The sequence below is a fragment of the Chlamydotis macqueenii genome, unplaced genomic scaffold (genome assembly GCF_036417535.1).
Source record: "Chlamydotis macqueenii isolate bChlMac1 unplaced genomic scaffold, bChlMac1.mat HAP1_SCAFFOLD_185, whole genome shotgun sequence".
Classification (NCBI taxonomy): Eukaryota; Metazoa; Chordata; class Aves; order Otidiformes; family Otididae; genus Chlamydotis; species Chlamydotis macqueenii.
In genome coordinates, this window is record NW_028239077.1 from 1 (window position 1) to 13,533 (window position 13,533).

At 62.2% G+C, this 13,533-nt stretch overlaps 2 protein-coding genes across 2 annotated transcripts; one reads left to right on the forward strand and one right to left on the reverse strand.

The window, feature by feature from the left end:
- Positions 1-2,093: 2,093 nt before the first annotated feature.
- Positions 2,094-4,272, forward strand: COX6B1 (cytochrome c oxidase subunit 6B1). The gene is made up of 3 exons (XM_086771685.1): positions 2,094-2,244; positions 2,353-2,453; positions 4,175-4,272. Exons 1-3 carry the CDS (start codon positions 2,139-2,141, stop codon positions 4,226-4,228), a joined length of 261 nt encoding a protein of 86 aa, XP_086627811.1. The 5' UTR covers positions 2,094-2,138; the 3' UTR covers positions 4,229-4,272.
- Positions 4,273-6,619: 2,347 nt separating this feature from the next.
- On the reverse strand, positions 6,620-11,843 carry LOC147596076 (zonadhesin-like). Its single transcript, XM_086771670.1, has 6 exons — positions 11,673-11,843; positions 11,257-11,583; positions 9,785-10,286; positions 8,834-9,213; positions 7,146-7,671; positions 6,620-6,786 (listed from the first exon to the last, which is right to left on the reverse strand). Exons 1-6 carry the CDS (start codon positions 11,841-11,843, stop codon positions 6,620-6,622), a joined length of 2,073 nt encoding a protein of 690 aa, XP_086627796.1.
- Between the last annotated feature and the right edge of the window lie 1,690 nt (positions 11,844-13,533).

Genomic DNA, 13,533 nt, shown 5'->3' on the forward strand with positions numbered 1-13,533 from the left:
TGGCGCTGTGGTTAATTAGTCACAGGGTGGTTAATTACCGCTGTTAATTACCCCTGCTGGGATCCATCCCCGGTGCCCTCTCGTTACCGGACACCGTTAATTACTGTGCAGGCAGCTAATGAGCGCTGGGGCTGTGTTAATTAGTGGTGGGGCCGTTAATTACCCCGAGCGCTAATTAGCTGCGTTAATTACCCCCCGGGTGCCCACTCTCAGCTCCCACCCTTTTGTTGGTCCTGAGAAGCTCAATTATTCTGGGGGGGGGGTTTTAATTATTCCTACTAATTAACGGTAGAGCAGTGTTAATTAGCGTGGGGTGTTTAATTAGCTCTGTTAATTAACGCGTGCCAGGCTTGCCCCCCTCCCCAAACCACCCCGAACCGTTTGCGGTTCTTCTCATTGCTCCGAAAATTAATTGCTCCCAGGAGAGTTAATTGTTTCTGGGGGGGGGGGTGAATGAGTGTCAGGGGCGTTAATTAGTGCCGGGGTATTAATTACCCCTGTTAATTAGTGCGGGTGCCCCCTGTATTCCCCCCCCACCCCCCCCTGTTACCATCTCCCTTCCGTTCGTGGGTGGAGTTCGTGGCTTGAGAAAGACATTTATTATTTCCAGGGTAATTAATTAATTGTAGAGAAGCATTAATTAGTCCTGGGGGGTTAATTAAGATTATTAGTTTTTAATTATTCACATTAATTATCTTGTTTTGCTGGTTTTTTTCATACCACGACTTCAATACTGCTTTCCTTCACGTTACTGGTCTCCTTTTTCACTTCCAGGCGATATTAATTAGTGGCCTGAAGGCTTAATTAGGTTTAGGACATGTTAATTATTTCCCGGGGTTAATTAGCCCTGTTAATTATTCTCACTGCAGAACCTTCTTTCCCCAGCGCTCCCCCCCCACATTGGTATTCACCTGTTAGCATCCCCTTTCTCATTCCTAGAGGAGATTAATTAGGCCCACAAAGGGTTAATTAGTCCCAGGAGTGGTTAATTAGCCCCAGGGGATGTTAATTGCTCCCCAGGGGGCTAATTAGCCCTGTTAATTATGCCCCTGGGGGGGCCTTCTTTCCCCAACGCTCCTCTCCGTGGCCATTTGCCTGTTAGCATCCCCCTTGTCATTCCTAGAGGGGATTAATTAGCCCCACGAAAGGTTAATTAGTCCCAGGGGTGGTTAATTAATTGCAGGGGGTGTTAATTATTCCTAGTGGTGGTTAATTAGTCTTATTAATTATGTTTTGGGGGTCCTTCTTTTGCTGCTGCTCGCCCTGCGTTACTACTTGCCTGTTAGCATCCCCTATCCCATTCCTACAGAAGACTAATTAGTCTCACAGAGGACTAATTAGTCCTAGGAGTGGTTAATTAGTCCCAGGGGATGTTAATTGTTCCCCAGGGGGCTAATTAGCCCTGTTAATTAAGCCCCTGGGGGGGGGCCTTCTTTCCCCAATGCTCTTCTCTGTGGCTGTTTGCCTGTTAGCATCCCCCTTGTCATTCCTAGAGGACACTAATTAGCCCCATGAAGGGTTAATTAGTCCCAGGAGTGGTTAATTAGCCTCAGGGGATGCTAATTGTTCCCCAGAGGGTTAATTAGCCCTGTTAATTATGCCCCTGGGGGGGCCTTCTTTCCCCAACACTCCTCTCCGTGGCCGTTTGCCTGTTAGCATCCCCCTTGTCATTCCTAGAGGACACTAATTAGCCCCATGAAGGGTTAATTAGTCCCAGGGGTGGTTAATTAATTGCAGGGAATGTTAATTATTCCTAGTGGTTGTTAATTAGCCTTATTAATTATGTTTTGGGCGTCCTTTCGCTGCTTCTCTCCCCGCGTTACTATTTGCCTGTTAGCATCCCCTGTCCCATTCTTAAAGGAAATTAATTAGTCTCCCAGAGCACTAATTAGTCCCAGGAGTGGTTAATTAACACCAGGGGATATTAATTATCCCTAGGGTGGTTAATTAGCCTTATTAATTATCTCCTGGGGCGCCCCGTGCTCCCCCCTCCGTTGCTGTTCGCCCCTTAGCGCCTCCCTTCTCGTTCCCGCGGGAGGCCGATTAAATTCCTCTGCTGCTAATTAACCTCGGGCTGGGTTTTAATTAACCCCCCCGCGTGGCTAACGAGCTGGGCGGGGCTAATTACCCCGCAGAGCATGGCGGAGGACATCAAGGCCAAGCTGGAGCGCTACAAGACGGCGCCGTTCGACAGCCGCTTCCCCAACCAGAACCAGACCAAGAACTGCTGGCAGAACTACCTGGGTGCGGCCCCCTCCCCCCCCCCCCGCGTCCCCTCCCCCCCTCCCCCGCGTCCCCCCCGGTGTCCCCCCCGTGTCACCTCACGTCCCCTCCCCCCCCCCCCACCCCCAGATTTCCACCGCTGCGAGAAGGCGATGGCGGCCAAGGGGGCGGACGCCGGCCCGTGCCAGTGGTACTACCGCGTCTACAAGTCCATCTGTCCCAGCTCCTGGGTGAGTGGCGTCCCCCACGGCGTCCCCACGGCGTCCCCACGGCTCTCGGGGTCCCCCACGGCGTCCCCACGGCGTCCCCACGGCGTCCCCACGGCTCTCGGGGTCCCCCACGGTGTCCCCACGGCGTCCCCACGGCTCTCGGGGTCCCCCTTGGGGTCCCCACGGCGTCCCCATGGTCCTTGAGATCCCCACGGCCCTCAGGATCCCTAGGATGGCCCCGTGGTGTCCCCGTGGCCATCAGCGTCCCCTCAAGGTCCCCGTGGTGTCCCCATGGCCCTTGGGTCCCCTCAAGGTCCCCGTGGTGTCCCCATGGCCCTCAGGGTCCCCTCAAGGTCCTCGTGGTGTCCCCATGGCCCTTGGGTCCCCTCAAGGTCCCCGTGGTGTCCCCATGGTTCTGGGGTCCCCTCAATGTCCCCGTGGTGTCCCCATGGCCATCAGTGTCCCCTCAAGGTCCCCGTGGTGTCCCCATGGCCCTTGGGTCCCCTCAAGGTCCTCGTGGTGTCCCCATGGCCCTCAGGGTCCCCTCAAGGTCCTCGTGGTGTCCCCATGGCCCTTGGGTCCCCTCAAGGTCCCCGTGGTGTCCCCATGGTTCTGGGGTCCCCTCAATGTCCCCATGGTGTCCCCATGGCCCTTGGGTCCCCTCAAGGTCCTCGTGGTGTCCCCATGGCCCTTGGGTCCCCTCAAGGTCCCCGTGGTGTCCCCATGGCCCTCAGGGTCCCCTCAAGGTCCCCGTGGTGTCCCCATGGCCCTTGGGTCCCCTCAAGGTCCCCGTGGTGTCCCCATGGCCCTCAGGGTCCCCTCAAGGTCCCCGTGGTGTCCCCATGGCCCTCAGGGTCCCCTCAAGGTCCTCGTGGTGTCCCCATGGCCCTCAGGGTCCCCTCAAGGTCCACGTGGTGTCCCCATGATTCTGGGGTCCCCTCAAGGTCCCCGTGGTGTCCCCGCAGTTCTTGGTGTCCCCATGGCGTCCCCTCAAGGTCCCCGTGGTGTCCCCATGGCCCTCAGGGTCCCCTCAAGGTCCCCGTGGTGTCCCCATGGCCCTTGGGTCCCCTCAAGGTCCCCATGGTGTCCCCATGGTTCTGGGGTCCCCTCAATGTCCCTGTGGTGTCCCCATGGTTCTGGGGTCCCCTCAATGTCCCCATGGTGTCCCCGTGGCCATCAGTGTCCCCTCAAGGTCCCCATGGTGTCCCCATGGCCCTCGGGTCCCCTCAAGGTCCCCGTGGTGTCCCCATGGTTCTGGGGTCCCCTCAAGGTCCCCATGGTGTCCCCATGGCCCTCAGGGTCCCCTCAAGGTCCCCGTGGTGTCCCCATGGCCCTCAGTGTCCCCTCAAGGTCCCCGTGGTGTCCCCATGGCCCTCAGGGTCCCCTCAAGGTCCCCGTGGTGTCCCCATGGCTCTTGGGTCCCCTCAAGGTCCCCATGGTGTCCCCATGATTCTGGGGTCCCCTCAAGGTCCCCGTGGTGTCCCCGTGGTTCTGGGGTCCCCTCAAGGTCCCCATGGCGTCCCCTCAAGGTCCCCGTGGTGTCCCCACGGTCCTGGGGGTGGGGTCCTCACCGCGGTTCTTGTCCCCCCCCCCGGTGTCCCTTCCTCCCTCGCGATGTCACCAAATCCCCCCCACCCCCCGACGTCACCCCCGGGCCCCCTGCGGCGTCACGGGGGGCGGGGGGGGACACGACGCACAGGACGCGGTGACATCACCGCCGCCACCGCCGCTGTCGCCCGCAGGTGACGACGTGGGACGAGTACCGCGAGGAGGGGACCTTCCCCGGCAAGATCTGAGGGGACGCCCGCGCCGCCGGGGGGGGTGACACAGCCGGGGGGGGGTGGGGTGACACCGAGACCCCCAACCCCCCCCAAACCGGGCCGCGGGGCGCCGCGGCCGCCAGCGGGACGGGGGGAGGGGACGCCGCGGTCACCGGGGCGGTGGCGCTGGCCAATAAAGGGTTGAACCGGTCCCGGGTGTCGCTGGGGGCTGGGGGGGGGGGGGGGTGGTCCCCCCCGGGGTGGGGGGACAGAGCCGGGACCCCCCCCCCCAGCCCGCGCCGCGGTTTTTATTAATGAAAGATGGCGGTGGGACGACGCGGGGGGAGGGGGACGGCCGGGTTGTCCCCCGTCGCGGGGGGGCTACGGGCCCAGGGGCCGGAGAACGGGGGGCAGCAGGACGTGGCCCAGGAGGTCCTGCGCGGGCGCCAGGACCTGGCCGAGGCCTCGCAGCGGCGGCGCTCCCAGCAGCTGGCCTGGGGGAGGACACGGGGTCAGGGCGGCTCCCGCGTCACGTCCCCGTCCCACCGCCTCCGCCCGGCTCCCGTCCGCCCGCCCGGTCAGCCCTGTCTGCAGCTTGTCCACCTCCTGCATCCGCCCGCCTTCCGTGGTGTCTCCATCCACCTCCGCCCGCCTTCCGTGGTGTCTCCATCCACCTCCATCCACCTTCCGTGGTGTCTCCGTCCATACATTTTTTCATCCATCCATCTCCTCATCTTCTGTGGTTTCTCCATCCATCTTCTGTGGTTTCTCCATCCATCTTCTGTGGTTTCTCCATCCCTACATTTCTTCATCCATCCATCTCCGTCCACCTTCCGTGGTGTCTCCGTCCATACATTTCTTCATCCATCCATCTCCTCACCTTCCGTGGTGTCTCCGTCCACCTTCCGTGGTGTCTCCGTCCACCTTCCGTGGTGTCTCCGTCCATACATTTCTTCATCCATCCATGTCCTCATCTTCCATGGTTTCTCCATCCATCCATTTCTTCATCCATCCATCTCCGTCCACCTTCTGTGGTGTCTCCGTCCATACATTTCTTCATCCATCCATGTCCTCATCTTCCATGGTTTCTCCATCCATCCATTTCTTCATCCATCCATCTCCTCATCTTCCATGGTGTCTCCCATCCATCCATCTCCCCATCCAAGCATCTTCAGTGGCTTCTGCATCCATCTCCCCCTTTTCTGTGGTTTCTCCACCTCTCTGTCTTTACTGGTTCCTCCACCCATCCACCCCACCGTCCACCTCTGTTGTTTCTCAAAGGCTTTTTACTCTTCCATCCATCTTTAGTGGTTCCCCGTCCGCGTCTCCATGAACGGTTGGATGGAGAAACCGCGGAAGAAGCAAGTTGAGGGCTCCGTTTATCTGTTCATGCATCTCCAATGGATGGAGAAATCATTGGAGAGCTTCTTTGAGGGCTTCTCCATCTTCTCTATCTGTATCTCCACGAGTGGACGGATAGAGCAGCCACCGAAGAAGCTTGTTGATGGTTCTGCTCACCCGACTGCGCCGTCTGTCCTCCTTCGGTGGCTTCTTCATCTCCTCATCGTTCCAGTTCCTCTTCTGTTCACAGTTTCTCCATCCCCACGTCCCCATCCCCATCTCCTCCCTTCATCTGCAGCTCCTCCCGTGCCCCGTCCCCTCGCCTGGAGGTCCCCGTCCCCATGCCCGTGGTGTCCCCTCACCTGCAAACAGGTCCCGCGGCAGCAGCGTTCGGTGGGGGTGGCAGGCGTCGCCGGGGCGGCAGCGGGAGTCCTCGGGGCACCACGGGGCTGTTGGAGATAGAGTGGTTTGGTGGGGACGCGTCGGGGAGGGGAAATCATGGATGGAGAAGGAGATGGAGGACATCACGGGGGCGTCGGACGTAGGGGTGTCACCAGTGGACGGGGGTGGAGAACATCACGGAAGGACATGGGGGGATGTCTTGGATGAAGGGAAAGGGGACACCACAGATGGACACGTAGGGAGGTCACGGACAGAGGTGGAGAACATCTCGGATGCACGGGGACGTCGCAGGTGAACGTGTAAAGGTCATCACGGACACGTAGAGGCGTCACGGAGGAACGGACAAGGAGATGGAGAACGTCACGGAGGAACGGACAAGGAGATGGAGAACGTCACGGAGGAACGGACAAGGAGATGGAGAACGTCACGGAGGAACGGACAAGGAGATGGAGAACGTCACGGAGGAACGGACAAGGAGATGGAGAACGTCACGGAGGAACGGACAAGGAGATGTGGTGGACGCATCAGGATGTCACAGACTGACACCTGGATGCCATCGTGGACATCTAGAGGTGTCATGGGTGGACAGTCACACTGGGGACACCACAGATGGACACGTAAGGACGTTGTGGGTGGATGGAGAACGTCGAGGGACACGGAGAACGTGGTGGACACGTAGGGATGTCATGGTTGGTCAGACAGAGGGGACGTGGTGGAAGGAGACAGGAGGATGTCACGGATGTGCAGAGAGGCGGAGGACACGATGGGTGGCCACGCGGAGGTGTCGGAGATGGACACACACAACGATGACACCGTGGGGGGACAAACAGGGATGTCACGGGTGGACAGAGCTGGAGAAGACTGGATTGGTGCAGGGAGGTCACGGAGGGGTGGAAAGATGGAGAATGTCATGGAGGGACACGGTGAGAACCTGGAGGCACAGGGATGTCACGGTTGGTCAGACGTGACACCACGTGTCATCCGTGGTGGGACACCACAGAGGGGACAGCGTGGAGGGACACACAAGGACGTCACGGATGGACAGAGAGCTGGAGGACATCAGAGATGGACAAGAGAGGTCCTCAGGGACACGTAGGGCTGTCATGGATGGCCACCAACACATCATGGATGGCCACCATGGATGGCCACGTTGAACCCCCCCCTCTCCAGAGGCCCCCCGTTGACCTCCCACCCCGTGTCCCCAACTCACGGCAGGCTTTGGGGATCTCCCAGGGTCCCACTTGCGCCCCGGCCTGGCGGCAGGCGGCCTCGTAGGCGCCCAGCACCTCCTTGAGGACCTCTGCGTCCCTGGGGGCTTCGCAGAGCTCCTGGAGGCAGACGTCGAAGAAGATCCCGGGGTGGACAGCAGCGTGACAGTCCCCAAAGGGACCTCGGGGGGCCCGGAGAAGACCGCAGAGCTTGGTGTGGACAAAGGCCTTCTTGGGGGGTTGGCGACAAGGAGGACACGCGGGGCCGGGGCAGGGACGATGACAGGTGGACGCGGTGGTGGCCTCGTGGAGGTGGTCGTCGTAGGCGTGGCCGTCGAAGTTGCCGCAGAGGCCGCAGGTGACGTTACGGTAGCGCGAGGACACGGTGACGGCCACCGCGGCCCCGGGACCCACGGTTACGCGGAGGCCGATGTCGGCGAGGAGGAGGAGGGTGGCGGCGTCTCCGGGTGTCACGCACGCGGTCTGGCTCTCCAGGCAGAAGGGCAGGGGCACCGCGGTGCCATCCAGCTGGGTGGGGTGGGGTGGGGTGGGGTGGGGTGGGGGTGAGCGGAGGGACCTTGATTGGCTGCCCCACCTGGTCCTCCACCCTGCTTCTTCTAGCCAACCATCTGTGGGACCCCAACCTTCTCCGTCCAACCCGGCTCTGACCCCAACCTTCTCCGTCCAACCCGGCTCTGACCCCAACCTTCTCCGTCCAACCTGGCCGTGACCCCAACCTTCTCCGTCCAACCTGGCTGTGACCCCAACCTTCTCCGTCCAACCTGGCTCTGACCCCAACCTTCTCCGTCCAACCCGGCTCTGACCCCAACCTTCTCCGTCCAACCTGGCTCTGACCCCAACCTTCTCCGTCTACCCGTCCATCTCTGTCTTTCCACGTCCTTCTTAATCCTTCCACCCATCCACGCATGCTCTTCATCCATCCCCCATTCCACCCATGTCCTTTTCCATGCGTCCAGCCGGTGACCTCCATCCGTCTGTCCATCTGTGCCCTTCTCCATTTAGCCATCTCCATTGACCCATCCATGTCTCTCCTTCCATCCATCCATCCTTCTCCATTCATCCAGCCAGTTGTCTTCTCCATCCATCCGTCCATGCTCTTCTCCATCTAGCCAGCCTGGTCTTCTCCGTTTATCCCCCTCTCTATTGATCTGTTCATGACCTTCTCCATCCACCCATCCAGCCAGCCTTCTCCAGCCATCCAACCTTCTCCATCCAGCCATCCATCCAACCTTCTCCATCCAACCTTCTCCATCCAGCCATCCATCCAACCTTCTCCATCCAACCTTCTCCATCCAGCCATCCATCCAACCTTCTCCATCCAACCTTCTCCATCCAGCCATCCATCCAACCTTCTCCATCCAACCTTCTCCATCCAGCCATCCATCCAACCTTCTCCATCCAACCTTCTCCATCCAGCCATCCATCCAACCTTCTCCATCCAGCCATCCATCCAACCTTCTCCATCCAGCCATCCATCCAACCTTCTCCATCCAGCCATCCATCCAACCTTCTCCATCCAGCCATCCATCCAACCTTCTCCATCCAGCCATCCATCCAACCTTCTCCATCCAGCCATCCATCCAACCTTCTCCATCCAGCCTTCTCCAGCCATCCAACCTCCTCCCGCCATCCAACCCCTTCTCCCCTCCCTCTCCCCCCTCCTCCTCACCTCCACCACGCCAGGCCGCCCTCCCTGCAGCACCCAGCGCCGTTGCTCCACGGTGACGGTCACCCTACGGCTGCCCTCGCCGCCCCGCGGCGGGTCGGTGACGGTGACATCGAAGGCGGGGTGGGCGCCGGGGGAGCCGCAGCTCCGTGCCACCACGTAGGAGCAGTTGCGCCCCGCGGCCGCGACCGCCCCGTCGAAGCTCCTGTAGTGGCGGGTCCCCACGGCCCGGCAGGTCCCCGGGGCGCCGGTGACGTCCGCCGGTGGCGCCGAGCACCTCTGGGCGCTCCCGGCAGCGTGAGGGGTGACGCAGCCCTCCCGGCACCCCGGGGCGCAGCTGGGGGCGCAGAGGGCGTAGCGCGTGCCCGGGGGGCAGCTGGGGGCTGGGGAGAGAGGGACGTGTTTGGGGGGGGGGGTCCCGCCTGGGCATTTGGGACCCCCAGGGTGCTGTGTGGGGCTGCGTCCCCCCACCTCTGGTCCCCAGGGTGCTCTGTGGGGCCGCGTCCCCCCACCTCTGGTCCCCAGGGGGCTTTATGGGGCCGCGTCCCCCCACCCCAGCTCCTGTGGGTGCTCTGTGGGGCCACGTCCCCCCACCCCAGCTCCTGTGGGTGCTCTGTGGGGCCGCGTCCCCCCACCCCAGCTCCCGTGGGTGCTCTGTGGGGCCGCGTCCCCCCACCCCAGCTCCCGTGGGTGCTCTGTGGGGCTGTGTCCCCCCACCTCGGGTCCCCAGGGTGCACTGTCGGGCTGCGTCCCTCCACCCCAGGTCCCCTGGGTGCTCTGTGGGTCTGGTATCCCCCCACCCCAGCTCCCCTGGGTGCTCTGTGTGGCCGTGTCCCCCCACCCTGGGTGCTCTGTGGGTCTGGTATCCCCCCACCTAGGGTCCCCTGGGTGCTCTGTGGGTCTGGTACCGCCCCCCGCCCGCCGGGATCCCCGGGTGCCGGCCGGGCGACTCACGGCAGAAATCCTTGGATCGCCATTCCAGCACCTTCATCCCGGCCTCCTGGCAGGCGGCGGCGTAGGCAGCGAGGACGCGGCAGCCGCCCCCGCGGTGACACCGGTCGGCCACGCAGTCCCGGTAGTAGGTTTCGGGGTGAACGGTCCCGTGACAGAGCCGGAAAGGTCCCTCCTTCCTCACCATCACCCCGCACTCATCCTCGCCCTCCGGCCGTCCCTTCCCCAACTCCCCCGTCCCGCCGCACCCCGAAACGGCGCCGCACCCGCCTTGCGCCCTCCACTCCCCTGCGGGCGTCGCGTCGTTGCGAGGGTCCCCGTCCAGGTCCCCGCAGAGCCCGCACAGCCGCCCGCCGTAAACGCCCGGCGCTCGGACGCTGACGCGCCCGTGGAGCCCGTCGAAGGCCACCGTCACCCCTCGGGGCGTCCTCGCCGTCACCTCCCAGCCCCGCGACTCCAGCGTCACCGGCGAGGTCCGCGGCGGGCGCGTGGGCACGCCGTTCACCTGGAGGGGGGGCGGAGACGGGGGTTACGCAGCGTAGCCTCTGCGTTTTGGCCGTCCTGAAGCTCCCATCCCTGCTACTCGGGGTTTACCAGCCCGTTACTCGACGTTTGCTCACGAGCTACCTGTAACTGTCTCTCACGCCGCTGTTAATTGTTTAATTGCCGCCTGCAGTTCTCTCACTCGCTGCTCGCGGTTCTCCCGCTCGGAGTCTCCTCGCTGTTCACCCGGTTTACTCACGCGCTTCTCGCTCGCTGCTCGCCACTTGGCATCGGCCCGCCGGGGCACGCCGTGGCGGGGACCATCCCTCTTCCTCACCGCTCAGGCTTCTACGGAGAGCTCGGCCGCGGCGGGGATGGCCGAGCCCTCTCGCCTGCTCCTCACGCTTTACTCGCGCGCTACTCAACGCTTAACTTCCCTCTGGCGACACTTCGTAGAACCGTAGAGCAGTTTGGGTGGGAAGGGACCTTCAAAGCCCACCCAGCCCAACCCCCCCGGCCGTGTCGCCAACGAAGACGTTGAACAGGGCCAGGCCCAACACGGACCCCTGAGGGACGCCACTCGTGACCGGTCTCCACTTGGACGTCGACCCATTTTCCCGCTTAATCTCTTACTACTTGCTCACACGCTCGCTACTCACTCACTACTCACTCTTTAACTCGCTACACATCCCTGGGCAGCTCTGTGTCCTCCCAGCTTGGTCTGCTACTCACTCATTACTCGCTTGTTCGTTGCCTACTGCTCACTCCCTGGGCAAACCAGCTACCGGGCTCTTCACGCCCGCTACTCACTCGCTACTCATCGGTTGGCCAACAAATGCGTCCCCACTTGCCATCAGCCCAGGCAGAAAGCGCTACTCAGCGCCCGAGCCCTACTCCACCCTCACAACTCCGTCCTCGCAGCTCTTACCCGCTCCTCGCCCTGCCGTACTCACAGCCTGCTCCTCCCTTTACTCACCCCCAGAGCTACTCACCGTGACCCGGCCGGCTTCCAGCCCCACGCGCGTGCGGCGCACGAGGATCTCGACACCGACGATGCCGCCGGGGCCGCCCCGCACCAGGACGCGGAAGGATTCGGCGCTCCCGGCGCCAGAGCAGAGTCCGGCCAGGAGGTAGGCGCAGGAGATGGGGAAGTCGCGGTGGAGGCGGTCGAAGGTGCGGAGGTGACCCATGCCCAGGACGGAGCAGGTGGCAGGCGTGGGGCCGGGTTTGGGGACAGGCGTGGGGCCGGCTTTGGGGACAGGCGTGGGGACCGCTTTGGGGACAGGCGTGGGGCCGATGAGGGTGGTGGCGCAGGGCTCCTGGGGGTGTTTAGATGAGCAGGACGGATCTGTGGGGACAGGAGGAGCAGCGGTTAGTTGAGTTGTCCTTCTGGAAGGGTTCTTCAGACCATTCCGCCATCCCTCCCTCCATCCTTCCGCCCCACCATCACCCCTCTATCGCTCCATCCCTCCTCCTTCACCCCGTTCCCCATCCCTCCTTCCATTCCTTTGTCCTCGCTCATCCCTTTCCCCATCCCTTCACCCTTCTTCGCTGTTTCTCCATCCGTGAATCCATCCATCCGTGAATCCGTCCCTCCCTCCTTCTTCACCCTTCCTCCGCCCCTCCATCCTTCTTCACCCTTCCTCCGTCCCTCCCTCCATCTTCACCCTTCCTCCGTCCCTCCCTCCATCTTCACCCTTCCTCCGTCCCTCCCGCCATCTTCACCCTTCCTCCGTCCCTCCATCCTTCTTCACCCTTCCTCCGTCCCTCCATCCTTCTTCACCCTTCCTCCGTCCCTCCATCCTTCTTCCACTGTCTGTCCATCCCTAAATCCTTCTTCATCCATTTCTCCATCCCTTCATCCTTCTTCCGCCGTTTCTCCATCCATCCCTCCATCTTCACCTGTTTCTCCACCCCTTCCACGGTTTCTCTATCCCCATCCATCCTCCTTCACCCGTATCTCCGTCGCACCGCCCACATCTCCGTTCCTCCCACCGCCTCCCCCCGTCCCTCGCTCGCGGCGTCCCCTGTCCCCGTGCCCCACTCACGGCAGGGCATCCCCCGCTCCCCGCTGTGCCCCTCCTCGAGCTGGGCGCAGACCCCGCAGAGTTGGCCCTGCAGCGTCGCCGGCGCCGTCACCGTCACTGCGCCGTCCCCGCCGAAGGCCACCCGCACGCCCATGGCTGTCGTCACCCGTCGCTGACCCCCTCGACGTTCCAGGCGCACCCGGCCTCCCTCCAGCGAAAGGGGCAGGCGGGCCTGGCGCCCGGTCACCTGCAGGGAAGGGACAGCGGTTAGGACACCCGGATGTCCGGATCACCTGCCCAGTTACGGGGTCCGGGGGTTGGAAACGGAGCGAGAAGCCCCAGGTGCGTGGGGCCCCTCCTGGAGAAGACAGCCTGCACCCCACGCTCCACCCGGGGCTGTGTCCTCACCCTCGCCATCGTCTCCTCTCCGCGGAGCAGGACCACCTCGTAGCTGTCACCGCGGAGCGTGATGTGGCTGAAGGTGGCAGCTGGTCCCCTGCCCACTTGGCCACTCGCCGTGACTTGGAAGGTGGGCAACTGGCTGCCGCAGGTGGTCACCAACGTCTGGGTGCAAGCTTCGGTCAAGCCGTAGTTCTTCCCGTCGAAGGCTCGGTAGCGCCAACGCCCCAAGACGTGGCAGACGAGGGGGGGCTGTGAGACGGGCACGCATCTGGGGGAGGCTTCCACCATCTTGCACGTGGTTCCGGGTGGACAATGCAGGTCAATGCAAGACGTGTTGACGGGAACGCATCTGGGCGAGGTTTCCACCATCTTGCACGTCGTTCCGGATGGACAGTGCAGGTCGTTGCAGGATGGATTGTTGGCCATGCATTTGGGCCAACCCTCCACCATCTGGCACGCAGTCCCCTTCGGGCAATGCAGGTCTTTGCAAGATAGGTTGATGGGAACGCATCTGGGTGAGGTTTCCACCATCTTGCACGTCGTTCCGGATGGACAGTGCAGGTCGTTGCAGGATGGCTTGCTGGCTACGCATTTGGGCCAACCCTCCACCATCTGGCACGCAGTCCCCTTCGGGCAATGCAGGTCTTTGCACGATGGCTTGTTGGGGATGCATTTGGGAGAGGTTTCCACCATCTGGCACGTTGTTCCAGACGGGCAGTGCATCTCGCTGCACGATGGCTTGTTGGGCACGCATTTGGGCCAGTCCACCACCATCTGGCACGTCGTTCCAGCTGGACAATGCATGTCATTGCACGATGGCTTGTTGGGTACACATTTGGG